The sequence below is a fragment of the Portunus trituberculatus genome, chromosome 37 (genome assembly GCF_017591435.1).
Source record: "Portunus trituberculatus isolate SZX2019 chromosome 37, ASM1759143v1, whole genome shotgun sequence".
NCBI lineage: Eukaryota > Metazoa > Arthropoda > Malacostraca > Decapoda > Portunidae > Portunus > Portunus trituberculatus.
In genome coordinates this window covers 1,711,221-1,727,500 of record NC_059291.1, presented here as the reverse complement: position 1 = coordinate 1,727,500, position 16,280 = coordinate 1,711,221, and the positions used below count along the sequence as shown (strand labels likewise).

Below are 16,280 nucleotides of genomic sequence, written 5' to 3'. Positions count from 1 at the left end.
TTGTTGCCTTTTCTCTGCATAGACGATACGAAGGTTTATTCATTCACTACTAACAAAATTAGTTCCTCTGCAACTAGTACCACAACAGCTGCAATGCACCCACTCATGCTGCATTAGAATGGCCTTACCAAGTACAATTTCTCTTTTTTATATCAGGCCAGCAACTTGTGTGTGTGTGTGTGTGTGTGTGTGTGTGTGTGTGTGTGTGTGTGTGTGTGTGCGCGCGTTTGTACGGGTGTGAGTTAGTGTGTGGGTGTCAGTCAAAATTGATATTGCATCGGTATGGTAAAAAAAAAAAAATCTGCTATTTTTTCTTTTGAATCAGTGAAACCAGAGCACTTCCCGCCCTCCCAAACGTTCCCTCTGCCTGTCGTACATGCTCAGAATCTTGTTCGAGTTAGCAGTGTGACGCTACGCGGCCCTCTATGTATATGCTGTTATGAAAATATAATATGCTTTAGTTGTGTTCACGTTTAAAGCTTTGATTGCTATTACTTTTTGTTCCACTTGATTCTAGTTGTAGGTATAAATATCAAAATCCTGTTTCCCTTCCCCGCAACATATGCAAATACATTATGAATATATTTCTCACCAAAACTAGCGCTCGAAAATATGTACAGTGTGGTTTATTGCTGTCGTGCGACATCAGTGGTGAATGAACTATTACTGGAGCTCACTTCTACACCCTTTACTCTACTCCACTGATGGGCGACATGCCGCCAGCTATTTTAAGGGAGATAGAAGGATCCATTAAAACACTCACGGCCCATGTTACGAATATGTAGATTCATAAACTCATGTGGACTTGTGTACCTTTTTCTTGCACTCCACTGTGGCCTGTATACTATCAAGTATTATTTCCTAAAAAGTAACAATCAAAGGACGTGTGAAACATATTAAATCATAAGTACAGAGTGAGAGGAAATAATGTAGTGAGAAAACACTGGCTGAAGCAACAGTACTGAATAATTGTTCCCTTATATTGGCATCAAAAGTTTTGACAGATTTGTTCGTTGAAGACCTGCATTTAAAAGTTGTGTGATATTAATGTTGCTTCACCTCGTGTCTTTACAACGGTTATCATGAACTTACATTATACGTATTTGTTCAATTGTATGTGACGTTAGGCAATAATTTGTGGGAATATTCATATAATGTTGTTTCACCTCGCATCTTTACTCCGTTTATAATGAACTTACATTAATGTTTTTCAATTATATGTGACGGAGAGCAATAATTACAGCACCAGGACGGCCGCGGTGACGAAACATCGTGTCAGCAAGTGTTAAAAGTAATGTAACCGTAATGAGAGTTGCAAAATATGATGTAAGTATAGTCATTATCAATTTGAGGTAGAAGGTCTCAGGGAAGAAAAAAGACCGAAAAACACATGAACTAATTTCGCATATAAATCCAGATGAAATGGAAGATAAATTAGGTAAAGGACGCAGTACTCAATAAAAATCAGCAGAAGAGAGGAGTCATGTTTAGGCACCTCTCACGAATGTGGAAAAAAAATCTCAAGACGCAAAGGAATACAAGCATCAGCATCTTCACTTTCCTCTCAGTAAGCCTCGCCTCGCTTATTCACACCAGGAGAGAACCCGTAATCTGAAACGCCTTCATTTCTCCTACCAACTATTTCAAAAGCCCACAGAGATGATTATCCGGATTTTCAAGAGCATTTCCTATGATTTTTAACTAGAAATCTTGCTAATCTGTTACTGAAAAGATTAAAACACCATTAAAAACTAGTGTTATTTCAATTAGAACATGTGAAAGTCGTGGAGATGCTGGCAGAAAGTTTTCCCTCGTGACTTACCTCCTTGTACCAAGAGATGCGCTGGAAGGGCGGGTTGGAAACAATGAGGCAGTCGAAGTACACGTCGTCCCCTTGCCTTATGTGATCAGGGCGCAGCGATGACCCCAGCTGCAGCCTGACCTTTGGGGCGTCTGTGTGGGAGGGAAGAATAATATGGCTTAGAGGACGAATGGTAGGGAAGAAAATGGACAGATGAAAGTAACACACACACACACACACACACACACACACACACACACACACACACACACACACACACACACACACACACACACACACACACACACAATAAGCAGACACTCGTTATTAAATTTCTCTCTCTCTCTCTCTCTCTCTCTCTCTCTCTCTCTCTCTCTCTCTCTCTCTCTCTCTCTCTCTCTCTCTCTCTCTCTCTCTCTCTCTCTCTCTCTCTCTCTCTCTCTCTCTCTCTCTCTCTCTCTCTCTCTCTCTCTCTCTCTCTCTCAACAGTGCCTATCTCTAATATCCTATATAGAGAAGGAGAAGGTGTACAGCTGTCACCGCCTTCGTCACCACACAAATCCTTCTTGGCAGTTGAGTTCAGGGAGACGCTGGTGTGGCTTCGCGGGAACAAGGACTGAGTGACGGTATTCCATTGGCTTCCTGTCTCGTTGTGGTGTCTTTGTGCAGTTCGTCCTGCTCTCGTTTGGCAGTTAGGTTTTGGAAGTGATAGTCGGAGATAGCGGTACAATAAGACGAAAATTTGTTCAGTTATAGACTTGAAGTATTTTTTTCGGTACCTACTGTCGGTTTACTGGACAAGTTTATATTCACGATAGTCTGATATTCCATCCCAAGACGAAGATTAATGCTATAAGACGAAAAGTAAGAAGAAGAGGACGATTGATTGGTAACATTGAAAACGCTGTCAAGAAAATCAGAGGAAAAATGTGATGTAAGAAATACAGCTAAGAATAAGATTAATAATGGCGAAAGAGGGGATTCGTACATTGAGGGAAGGTGTTAGTCAGGATGGGACGTGAGGGAGAAAGCTCACACGAAATAGAAGAAGCAGTGAGACAAAAGGACGTTAATTAATGTTGGAAAGAGAGAGAGAGAGAGAGAGAGAGAGAGAGAGAGAGAGAGAGAGAGAGAGACACACACACACACACACACACACACACACACACACACACACACACACACACACACACACACTTGATGACCGTCCACTCAGCAAGTAAATAATCCAGTTTTATCGTAGCCAGACCAGCCCGGGCATGACTCTGCATTGATACTGACTCCACTGTGCCTCGCCACACCTTAAAGTGGCGAGGCTGGGAGGCGACCAGTAATAAGGTACGGGTCTCATGGCGGCTGGCGGGAGAGAGACGTTGATATGAGAGAGAGAGAGAGAGAGAGAGAGAGAGAGAGAGAGAGAGAGAGAGAGAGTGAGAGTGAGAGAGTGAGAGTGGGGTAGACTAGGGAGTAGGGAAAGGGTTGTGTTATATGCTTGCAGTAACCGTGGGATGTGGCAGGTTTAGGTTCAGACAGGAGGGCAGGAAGTGATGGAGGAGAAGGTGAGGTGAGCGCTAGGCAGTGTTACAGGTGTGAGAGGCTGCAAGGAAACGGAGGAGCAAAATGTTTTCCTCCTCTCTCTCTCTCTCTCTCTCTCTCTCTCTCTCTCTCTCTCTCTCTTCATGGTAATCCTCTGCTTTTTTTTCTGACTCCTCTTCCTCTCTATTCTCGGCTTCCCACATCTTACGTCTAGTATATTTTTTTTATCCTTATCCACGTTTCTTTCCTCTTCCTTTCGTTTTTTTTCATTATATGTTTTCTTTCTCTTTATATGTATTTTTTTTTCTTTTCTTTTCGTGCTTCTTTCAATTTATATTCTTCATTTTTTTTTTATCTTTCTTCATTTCTTCACTTTTCTTTACTGTGCCCTTACTCACTCACTTTCCTTTCATCACATTTTCCGCTACATTTTTCTTTTTTATTCTTTTCACTTCTCCGTATTCTCATTTCTTCTCTGATTTTCCACGCATATCTCTCTCATCTCCTTCCACTCACGCCTTCCTCTTGTGGCGTGACAAGTATGAATTCTAATCTCATCATTTGCTGCATTAATCCCCAGTGTAAGTGGATGAGGAAGACGACCACTAACATCCTCATATACCGTCTGCACACTTTTAAATACATTTCTTCCCCACATTTTCCCGGATGAAGCCATGATTACACGCACGATGCTTTCCCCGGTGGAATTAGCAGTAGGAACCGGTGGGCCTGGCAGGACTGGGTCTCTCTCTCTCTCTCTCTCTCTCACTGGTAGGGTGGTAACTCCCGAGAAAGGCTGGCGGTGAAAGAGAGGAGAGAGAAAAGGGAAGGGAATGAATGAAAGATGCGATATGGTTAAGAGTGGTGGCTAGAAGGAGCATCGTATGTCAGGTGGTGGTGGTTCAGTAGAAGATTGTGAGAGAAAGGAAGGTAAAAGATAAAGGTAGATATTATAAAATGGTCAAAAGCGATGGATGAATGATGGAGAGTGATTAATGTTTGATTGGGAAAACCAAACATAGAAAGTGCGTGATTTTCGTGTCACGTCAGAGTGTGATGAATGAATGAAGAGTACTCGTTGTTCTCGCTGTCGGAGTGGGACTGTATACAAAAATGCCAGTCAGTCACCGTGTTGCTATCACTGTGCCTGCGGTGTGTGGTGGCGGTGGTAGTGGTGGTTGTGGTACTTTTTTCCTCGGTACTACATTGTCTACATCATCAGATTTCAGTTGTTTTCAGGTGTGTGTGTGTGTGTGTGTGTGTGTGTGTGTGTGTGTGTGTGTGTGTGTGTGTGTGTGTTTTATGGAATAGGGGAAGCTGGCCAAGGGAAACAAAAAAATAGCAAGAAAAGGCCCACAGCATCGTCAGTTCCCTAAAAGATCAAGAGTTAGCGCAAAATCTGGGACAAATGTCTTGAAACCTCCCTCTGAAAAGAAGTAAGTCGTAGGAAAATGGAAGTAGAGAAGCAGGCAGGGAGTAACTGATCCACTTAAAAATATGTTTTCTATCGGAACCGTAAAAAGAATCCTGGACAAAGCTGTACTAAACGAAACTAGGAAAACAAATATCCGAGCGGTATTTCTAGATTTGGATTTGCATTTTTTGTGGTGCCAGGGTAACATGGATGGTGTTCCTGGTGGTGGTGGTGGTGGTGGTGGTGTTTTTTTTTTTTATGTAGGAAAGAGGGCCAGTCAAGGGCAAAAAAAAAGAAAAGATAAAAAAAAAGACCACTTGAGTTCTGGCTCTCTACAAAGATGTAAAGGGTCAGCCAAAATAAGGGAGCAAATGCCTCGATACCTCCCTCTTAAAAGAAGTCAAGTCGTAGGAATTGGTGGTGGGTAAAGGCCCCGTCGGTCTCTAAGGACACAGTATCACACCGCCTAGCTGTACATCAGTCTCATGAGTAGAAGGATGTGGTCTCTTTTGATCATTACTATAAGCACAATATCTATGGTGGCAGGTGACGGTGATACACACACACACACACACACACACACACACACACACACACACACACACACTACCTCGCGGCGTCGCTTGTGATCAGCACTCAGTCCTTATTACATTAGATTAGTGATGCTAACTAGGTACTTATGTTCCAGGTATTCGTTATTCTAAGTACTCATTACTCTAGGTACTCATCACCCTAAGTAGTCATTACCTAGCAATACTCATTAGCCCAAGTGGTAATTGTTTCACGGTCTCGGAAGCGTAAGTACCGGAGGCTGCAGGTGGACGGTGGACGGTAGACAGGTAGACGTGTTGGGATTGTGAGTGGCGGTGATCTCAAGGTGAAGATCTTTCATCGTTAACCGTGATACGTATATCTTTGTTCCTCACATATCAGTCATAATTATTCTTGAGTGATGGACATTTAGTGCATACTCAAATCCTTGCCTTCTCTCTCTCTCTCTCTCTCTCTCTCTCTCTCTCTCTCTCTCTCTCTCTCTCTCTCTCTCTCTCTCTCTCTCTCTCTCTCTCTCTCTCTCTCTCTCTCTCTCTCTCTCTCTCTCTCTCTCTCTCTCTCTCTCTCTCTCTCTCTCATGTGTACACAGTTGTCCCGAACACGTGGTCAGTGCTTGCTTCGTCCATCTCAAGGACAGATCATGGGTCCTCTGCGGTCCTTCACTGAAGTCCCTGGCCGCTGTGTGGACACTGAGGCTTCTCAGGGAAGGGACCTTGGAATATCCACAGAAGGACGTCACGGCTGATGACTAGGTTGGTGACTCACCTCCAGATTTAGACTCCTGTTAAAGCGGCCGTGCAGGCTCACCTACCTGAAACAGCTCTGCAGACCCTCTAATCTGAGGTGACCTTCCTGACCCTCTTTATAAAGTCTCAAGCGGCACTGTAGTCCTTGCTGGCTTAGGCGGCTCTCCAGACCCTCTAGGCTGCGGCAGCCTTTCAGACATTCCCTGCTGAAATAGTACTATAGACTTTCCCTCCTGGCACAGTCATGTAGACAACCACTCTCCCGGTGAAGGTCAGGCCGTCCACCCGAACCCTAACACAACAAAACGCTCCGACTAACACTAGCCTCCCTTCCCCGCCCGCCTAGTCACCTCTCCAGTCCCTCTCCGCCCTGCTCCCTGGCGCCGCATCACACGCTGGACACACACACACACACACACACACACGAGACCGTGTCGCCTATCGAACCGCCAGATCGCACGGTTCTCTCAGAGAGTGCAAGCCATGGCAGGCTGCCAGGCGGCGCCTCTGAATATTGTGCCCATTCAATTATAAAGACGATGGTGTCAACAAATTGTCTCATGCATTGTTAAACAAACTAATGATTACGTATTATCATCACCATCATCATATTCAACAGCAGCAGCAGCACTAGTAATAGAAATGCTTATGGCAGTAGTAGTGGTAGTAGTAGTAGTAGTAGTAGTAGTAGTAGTAGTAGTAGTAGTAGTAACAGTTATTGTTATTTCAATGGTGGTAATACTAGTATTAGTGGTGGTGGTGGTGGTGGTGGCAGTGATGGTTGTGGTAATAACAGAAGGAGAAAGAAATGAAAAGCAGGAAAGAAACAAGAAAAAAAAAATGTCAGGGATAAGTACAGGAGGAAGATGAGCAGTAATATAATGAGGGACACAAAATTATTTCTAAATACAGTAAATTATGATAATGAGATGACGGACCCTGCCTCGCCCCACGCCCCGTTATCCTCACCCTCAGCCAACCCACCAGGATTACCTTCACCCCCTCCCCCACCTCTCCTCTCTCATCTCTTGCCCCCTCACCAATGTCCCATCTTCCTATCTCCTCTCCCTCACCACTCTCCTATCAACCCTCCTCGCATCCCTTCTCATCACCCTTCTTCTCTTTCACCCACATCACCACTTCGCTTCCCCTCCCTCTCCCTCCCATCACCCTTCCTCGCCGTCAGCCTCCACAACTCCCCATTACCGTTCATCACTAACCACTACCTACAACCCTTCATCACTGCTCATCACCACCTGCATCACCAGAAACATCGTTGTCTTTCATCACTATCACACGTCACCGCCGCCTGCCATCACCATCCATACTCAAACCTTCCTAACGGCTGCCCCTTCACCGCCATGATAAGATGATGATGATGATGGTGATGATGGTGATGAAGATGAAAAGGCATTAAGGTGAAGTATTTTTTTTTTGTTGTTGGTGTTGTTTGGTGGTGGTGGTGGTGGTGGTGGTGATGTGGTGTTGTTATTGTTCTCCTTCATGTTTTTACCTCCATTTTTGTTTTATCATTCGTGTTTGCAGGCATTTTGTTGTTGATGGCGTTGTTTTAGGTGGTGGTGGTGCTGGTGGTGGTGGTGGTGGTGATGATGTGGTGTTGTTATTGTTCTTCTTCAATGTTTCTACTTCCATTATTGTTTATCATTCGTTTTTCTAATCACGATCTTCTCCTTCCCCCTTCTTCGTCATTACTTCACTACTTTCCTTACTGTGGCTACTGTTCAGCCTTTATCTGGAGTTAATTTTGCAGATACACATATACATTATTTCTATATCTCTTCATAACAGCAATTCTTTTATTTTTTACTGCCTCCTCTCTCAACTCAGAAATCATCTTCCTTCCTGTTCTTCTCGCAGCGAAATCAAATCAGACTTCTTATGAATTTTCCTCCTTTCAGCTCATCTTTCCAATTCCTTTCACTCTCGTTTTTCGCTTCTCTTATCCCTCAAATCCTCGTTTGTCTTCTTGCCCTCCACAGTTTCTATAAGTTCGAGATTTCTCTTTTGCATCCACTTCCACTTTTTGACAATGATATTTTTGCTTTGTTTTAGTATGCTTTCTCTCTCTCTCTCTCTCTCTCTCTCTCTCTCTCTCTCTCTCTCTCTCTCTCTCTCTCTCTCTCTCTCTCTCTCTCTCTCTCTCTCTCTCTCTCTCTCTCTCTCTCTGTCATATTGTAATAGTTTTGTTTCAATGGTAGTTTTTTCAAAATATTTTTTTTTCATGTCTTGCCTTTTTTTCACAAAATTTCGTGCTTTTTTGTAGGTCTTTTTTATTGATATCCATCCTTATTCACCCTAAACACACACACACACACACACACACACACACACACACACACACACACACACACACACACACACACACACACACACACACACACACACACACACACACACACACACACACACACACACACACACACACACACACACGCCATCAACAACAAAAGAGCACAGTATATGAATAACGTGAAGAAGACGTGTAAAAAAAAAAAAATATCTAGCAACATACATACATACATACATACATACATACATACGTAGGATCAAAGCGCGAGCCAGAGACAAAGGGCTCGATTCAGCCTTGCAAATCCATAATACGGCAAGAACACAAGAACACAAAGAGACACTGCAGCACTCACGCGTCACGTTGAGAGTGGCGTTGGTGGAGACTGGAGGGTCGGGCAGAGTAGAGGAGGAGGCGGTGCAGGTCAACACGCCCCTGTTGTCTGGAGGGGAGGCAATGAACCTCACCCAGGATACAGTGTCCTGCCCGATCTGCCGCGTCTGGGGCGAGGGGAGAGACAAAGAAGGGTTGTAAAGTGATGTAGATATCAGAAGATGGAGAAAGGAAAATGAGGTGGAAAAAAGGAGAAATTACGATAAATAAATTGATATTGATAGATTGAGAAAAAATAAACTGGTAGTAGATAGGTGGATGAACATATAAACAACATTAATAGGTAGATTGTTCAGTAAATAGAGAATAACTTAATCCTTTCAGTACTGGGACACATTTCTACCTCGAGATTGTGGACGATTAGACCATTTTATTGACATTAACAAGGGTCTATGGAGGTCAGAAGAGTAATAGCCACAATCTTCACTATCTTAATCCTCCACATGAGTTTCTGAAGCTGTATAAAATCACCAAATACTGACCTGAATGAATATGAAAACGCGTCATTGCACTGAAGGGATTAGTAAATAAGTAGATAGAAGGAAGAATACTTAATGGAATGATTTATAAGCTGAGAGAGAGAGAGAGAGAGAGAGAGAGAGAGAGAGAGAGAGAGAGAGAGAGAGAGAGAGAGAGAGAGAGAGAGAGAGAGAGAATGGTGCGTGGGGAGGCATTATAGGTGAAAATGTGTACTTTATACTGCATCAAGGACAAATTCAACCAAAAATGAGAAAACTCTTTTGTACAAATGAGCTGGAATTAAAGTAAACGCAAAGAGAGAGAGAGAGAGAGAGAGAGAGAGAGAGAGAGAGAGAGAGAGAGAGAGAGAGAGAGAGAGAGAGAAATTGAGGAAGTCAATGAGTATGAAGCTAAATTTTAGGAGAAAGAAAATGATGATGAAGAAAAGAAGAAACGGAGAAGGAGAACGAGGAGGTCGAGTGAAAAATGTGAATTGTAGCCGGTAAAAATAGCGTTGGAGGAAAAGAGTCAAGAACGGAATGGAAAGTGTGTCTGGGGAAGAAAGGAATGGAGAGCAGCCTTGTAATTACACATTGAAGGAGAGTGGAAAAAGAGAGGGTGCATGTAAAGAACGGAGAATGAAGCAGAGGTGAAGGTAACACTATTAATACGCTTATTTATCCAATTTTTTTTTTCACAGGGAGAGAGGGAAAGAGAATGGTGATAAAGTATTGTAAGTTATTTTCTTTCTCTCGTTTTTTCCTGTTTATTCCTCCTTTGCTCTCTGTTTTTTAGTGTTTTCCCTTTGTTTCTCTGTGTAACCCCTTCAGTACTGGGACGCATTTTTACCATGAGTTTTTTGGGGTATGATTAGACGATTCTATTTACATTGGGAAGGGTCTATGAAGGTCACAAGATTAATGGCCGCAGTCTTCACTATTTTGGTCTTCGTATAAGTGTGTGAAGGTGTAAAAAATCGTCAAATAGTCACCAGAATGAATATGGAAACGCGTCATGGTACTCAAAGGGTTAATACAGCATTTTTAAAGGAGACAGTGATGAAAAAGTGCTGTGAATCATTTTCTTTCTTGCATTATTTATTTTCTAATACGCTTTTGGTTTTTATTCCTATGTTTCACTTTTTTCTTTCTATGACCAGCAATATTAATACAACATTTTCGAGAGATAAAATAATGGAAAGTACTGTTAGTTATTCTATTTCTCTTCTCTCATCCTGTTTCGTGATCTTTTTTTCAAGTTTATCGCTGTCTTTCTTTCTGCCTTACCTCCTTCCCTCCTTGCTTCTCTTCCTTCCCACCGTGTTTAGCCTCCTTCCCTCCCTGCTTCACTTCCTTCCCTCCCTGCTTCGCCTCCTTCCCTTCCTGTTTATCCTCCTTCCCTCCCTGCATCACCTCCTTCCCTTCCTGTTTATCCTCCTTCTCTCCCTGCATCACCTCCTTTCCTCCCTGCATCCCCTCCTTCTCTCCCTGCTTCGCCTCCTTCCCTTCCTACTTTGCCCCTTTCTCCTCCCTGCATCTCTTCTTTCGCCTCCCTTGCCTCATTTCATATTTCTGCGCGCCCTTAGCCTGTGTCAAAGACGTGGAGACAACCTTGAGGCTTCTCCTAAATCCTTAATCAGCTCATTTTTACCTCCGTCTTCCTTCCTGCCTTTCCTGGCCACGCTTCTCATCTCCCTCCCCTCATCCTTATCCATCTGCCCCATATGTGTATTTCTGCCTGTCTGTCTCTTTCTCCTTGATTTTTTTTTTTTTCTTATTTTAATTGTTTTTTTGGTTGTCTGGTATATTTGTTTTTATCTTGTGTTTGTTCTTCTTCATTTGTATTTTTTTTTATCTTTGTCCTTCATCCCCATCTTTCGTTTCTTTTAATTTATTCGTCTTTCTTCTCTCTTTTTTTCTTTTTTTTTTTTTCGTTATGTTGCCTTTGCTTCTCTTATCACCTGCCAATATCAGTGTCTCTTGCATTCACTCACTTCCTCGCTCCCTCCCTCCCTCCCTTACTGACTCACTCACTATCCTCATTTTCTTCCTTCTTCTCTCCATCAGTCACAATTTGAAAGCTTCATTTCTTTCTGAAAATGGCGTTAACTCTTCACTCATTGTTGGCATTTCTTAAAATCTCAATTCGTTTCCTCATTCATAATACTTCTCTCTCTCTCTCTCTCTCTCTCTCTCTCTCTCTCTCTCTCTCTCTCTCTCTCACCTCTTTGGCGGTAAAGTTGAGTTTCTTGCCGTCTAGTGTCCACGTAATGTTGGCCTCAGGATAGGCGCCCTTCGCTCGACACTCTAGCCGCTCTTCAAGGCCGGCCCTCACTGTGGCAGCCTGCATCAGCTCCACACTCTGCGGCGCCACTGGGGAGGAGAGGGAGAGAGTTGTTGTTGAGATCTATGTGCGGTGGTAAACATTTGTGGATGTAATTAAGTAGTGGTGAGGGTAAGCCATGTAATGAGCAAAACATATGATATCTGAATGATTTAGCTAACGAATTGACAACCTGGGAATGGTAAAAAGGACTCTGAGTTGATTGGTGATATGAAATATTTTGCTACTATGATGGCAGAGAATACACATAAGTTGAGGGAAAAGTGAGGGAGGATTGATAGAGAGTGGAATTGTTCTGCAGTGGGAATGGTGAAGAAGACTCTGGGTTGATGCTTAGAGTAAGTGAGATGAGTTATTTTGAGGCAGAGAATACACAAAAGTTGATAAAAGTGAGGGAGGATTGATGCAGAGTGGAATTGTTCAGTAGTAGATTCATAGATGCATAGTGATTATTATAGTGATGGTGGTGGTGATGGTGGCACAAGGCATATGTATGGGAGCTACGTATTATCATGTGAAAATTGAGCCTTGCTGAAAAAAAAAATATGTACTTTCTTTCTCTTTTACCATGTGTATCAAGCGCACTATTCTCCCCTTTACAGAAAACTACAATAAAAAACACACACAAGTAACTATAATGGCAATACCATAAATAACCACCATCATCAACACCACCACCACAATCACCACCACCATTACCATTATCAACAACAACTACAGCAACATAGCATTACCGTAACGATAATGATGATGGAAATAGCGCTAATAGAAATACTCAATAATAATGATGGTGGTGGTGATGAATGTGATGGCAGTGATGGCGTGGCAGGCAGTGATAGAGTGGCGGTGGTGGCGGTGACATCAACAGAATAGATACGCAACACAGGCAGAGAGGGAGAAGAAGGAGGCGGAGGAGGAGGAGGAGGAGGAGGACGGTAATAAGGAAGAGGAAGAAGAAGAGAAAGAGGAGGAGGAGGAGGAGGAGGAGGAGGAGGTGGTGGTGGTGATGGTGGTGTTGTAGTAGCAGATGGTGAAGGAGGAACAGGAGGAAGAGGAGGCGAAACAGCAAGTAGAGAGAAAAAAAAAAAGACGAAAAAAGAAAAAAAAAGTAAAATAAAATGGAGATGATGGAGCACAAAGTGGCGAAGGGGGAAGATGTGGAAGAGGAGGCGTAACAGAAGTAGAAGGAAGAGTAGAAGCAACAGTAAGAGGAGGAGGAGGAGGAGGAGGAGGAAAAGGACGCCTGTGTTCCTCTAGGCGTGGCATCGGGGCTGTAAGGATCTAATTAGGCTAACGACACAGAGACTGGAGGCGAATGATTTGTGCTGTGCCAGATTGGACCTGCTGAGTATTAGGCCTAGACGCGCGAGGACGGGGAATTTGTGGTGGGGGAGCGTGAGGGAAGAAGATGGGAAATTGTAAGGAGAGGAAGGTGACAGCAGGCAGCTCTCTAACTTCATAGCATCTCAATCTAGCTTTTAATTGACTATTATTATCAAGAGCCACACTTCATAATTAGCATTGTTGACGGCAGCACCACCACCACCACCACCACCACTACTGCTAATACTACTACCACTACCACCACTGTCGCCATCACCACCACCACCATCACCACCACCATCACCAGCACTACAACCACCACTATTGTCGAGAAACATACTAGACTTGTAAAGAGAGCAGGATTTGTGTGTGTGTGTGTGTGTGTGTGTGTATCTCGTTGCTCAAGGTGTTGACTAAAAGAAGTATCTAATTTCTATAAATATACTGTACAAAAAGAAAAAAAAGTGTAGAAATAGCTATTGTAAAGAGACGCCATTGAAGCAGCTGTTGGTTGGAATATGTTGATAAGTCACGCGTAGCTTCCTTCACCTTCATTAGCGCCATTATCGCTCCCCTTATTACCCTCGTTAAGGCGACAGTTAAGGCGCCACACCGTTAATTATGTGTCTTAATGCCTATATCAATATTGTCATCTACACACAATGAAAAGGAACGGCTACTAATGAGGCAATATCCAGGTGGCGTCCCCGGGTACTTGTCTCAGGATCCTGCCTCGCTGCCGCTGTTTGTTCAAGGCGTTCTTCAAACAATTGTGATGGAAGGTTGAGGAAGCAACTTTAGGTCCGTAGAAAATATTGGTAATTATTTCAACCTGCGCTAATATCTGAGCTAAATGATGCTGAATTTATTTTTTTTATTATTTTCTTGTTTTATTAATTTGTTGAGACTTTCTTCCTTAATATTTCCACTGCTACTTGAGGTGGTGTTTCTCAGGGACAAGCTATTTTTTTTCATAATATATTCATTCTTAAATACTGATACTTTTCTTGTTCTCCAGTCCCCCTTCAAACACTATGCTGGACAGAAGTAGCAAAGTCTGTTTTCTTTTACCTTCTTTCTTGCATATGCTTATAAACAACCCTTGTATTGGTTTTAGTGCTGTGAATTGTTGTATATCGCTGTGTAAGAATTTCAACACCTTCCACTTACAATGAAGCAAGACTGTCTATGATTAAGTGTGCAGAAATCTTGATAACATGAGATACAGGACACATTCTTCAAAGCTCTCTCCTTAATGAAGCTACAGTGTAATTAATTCACCACGTCCTTCTGTTTAACATAACACTCTCCCTGCATAAGAATGAGACAGCGTTCTTGCACCCATTCCATGTCACAGAGACAATGTTTCGTGGACATAAATTAAATCAACAGGTATATAATCTAACGCTCCCCTCCCCTGCCCTGCCAATGGGAGAGTGATGATGATGATGATGATGATGATGATGACAGTGAAGATGATGATAGTGATGATGGTGATGATTGTTATGATGATGATGATGATGATGAAAATACAACATTAATAATAATTTATAATGTTAATAAAGATAGTGATAAGAGTAACAATAATAATAATAATAATAATAATAATAATAATAATAATAATAATAATAATAATAATAATAATAGTAACGACAATATCTATTTGCCTTTATTACTTTATGATATTTCTCCTGAACACAAACAACATTCAGGCCTCTACTATACTACCACACTTTCTACATGCGAAACATCTAAACTAATTCAATTTCATGATAGCAATAATAACACCGACGGGGAGCGGTGTCTACAGTTCTGCGGTGGTTGAAAGTTGAGATGATCTGGATCGAGGCCAAGAGATTTTGATCATGATTTGGATGGGCGAGGGATGGCATGGGAGGAGGCGCGTGGGATGACGGTCAAGTGAAGGGGAAGACAGTTTCATGGCTTGTATTTTGAAACGCTCCTTGCTTTTTTCTACGACTATTTTTCGAAGGTCTAACAGATGATTAGCTGGATTCTGAGTACTTTCTCTTGTTATTAGTGTAGAAATATTGTTAATTCGTCACTAGAATCATGAAAACATTCTTAAATTGTGTAGCTTCAACTAGAAACTCTTGAATGTAGAAGGTTTATTCCTGCTTTATCACCACAACTATTTCCAAAGGCCACACATATAATCATCTGGGTTTTCAAGAGTGTTTCTCCTTTTAGTAAGTTGAAAATACTGTTAATCTATCATTAGAACCACAAAAGCAACCTTAGTGTAGTAGGTTTTGTCTTCTTTATCACCACGACTGTTTTTAAAGGCCAAACATATAATCATCCGGGTTTTCAAGAATATTTCTCCTATTAGTAAGTTGAAAATTTTGTTAATCTGTCATTGGAACCATAAAAAAAAAAAAACCTTAATGTAGTAGGCTTAATATTCGTTTTCACCTTGACTATTTTTAAAGGCCGCACATATCCGGGTTTTCAAGTGTTTCCCATGCCAATAAGTTAGATAATACTGTTAATCTGTCATTAGAACTATAAAAAGAAACCTTAAGGTCAATATATCTTCACTAAAACCCTTCTAAATGTAGTGAAGGCGCAAGACAGACGAGTTACAGAATATAGTCCTATGTAGCATGGGAAACCGCCATCACCGCCACCAACACCACACAAGACATGATGAACGTGCAGTAAAGTAGGCGAGATAATTGATATGATGTCGGGGGTGGACAGACATTACGACGGGCATGAGTGGTGGTGGTAGTGGTTGGGGGTAGTGGTGGTGGTGGTGGTGGTGCTTTTATCCTGATCAAGTTTATCATTCTGGTGCAAAAAAGGAGGCGAGAAAGAAAAGAAGGAAAAAAGTGTGACCGAGGAAGCGGAGAAAGAAAAGAAGAAAAAGAACAGGAGAAGGAGGAGGAGGAGGAGGAGGAGGAGGAGGAGGAGGAGGAGGAGGAGGACGGAGACTTGCCGATTAATGAATAAGTAAGGACCCCAAAAGACACTGATGTAAAAATAGAACAGAGGCAAAGAATGGAAGCATGTGTGAATGGAGGCACGGGAGAGTGAATGAAAGGGAGGGAAGAGAGAAGATGAGAGAGTGCAGGAAGAGGCGACACGTGGACCAGCTGAGAGAGAGAGAGAGAGAGAGAGAGAGAGAGACACGTGTGGTGAGGGTACAGGAAAAAGAAGAGAAAGTATAAAAAACAAAGAATAAAACAAGTGAAAGGACGAGGAGAATGGAGACAAGAAAAGAATGGTAAGAGAAAAAGCAAAAGAAAAAGATGAAGGAAAGAATCCCCAAAAAATGACGAAGTGAAAACAAAGGCAGACAGATAAAAGAAGAAGGCAAAGAAAAAACTAGAAAAGTGACCTTGGAGGGAAATAAGAGAGATGGAGAGAGGGAAAAGAAAA

The 16,280-nt window shown here is 42.4% G+C and overlaps 1 protein-coding gene across 1 annotated transcript in view; it reads right to left on the bottom strand.

Moving 5' to 3' along the window:
- The window catches only part of LOC123513976 (contactin-3-like), a 321,726-nt gene that overhangs the window by 38,075 nt on the left and 267,371 nt on the right, over positions 1-16,280 (bottom strand). The window contains 3 exon segments of the mRNA XM_045271494.1: positions 1,823-1,953; positions 8,713-8,857; positions 11,433-11,581. Coding sequence (XP_045127429.1) covers positions 1,823-1,953; positions 8,713-8,857; positions 11,433-11,581 — 425 coding nt within the window.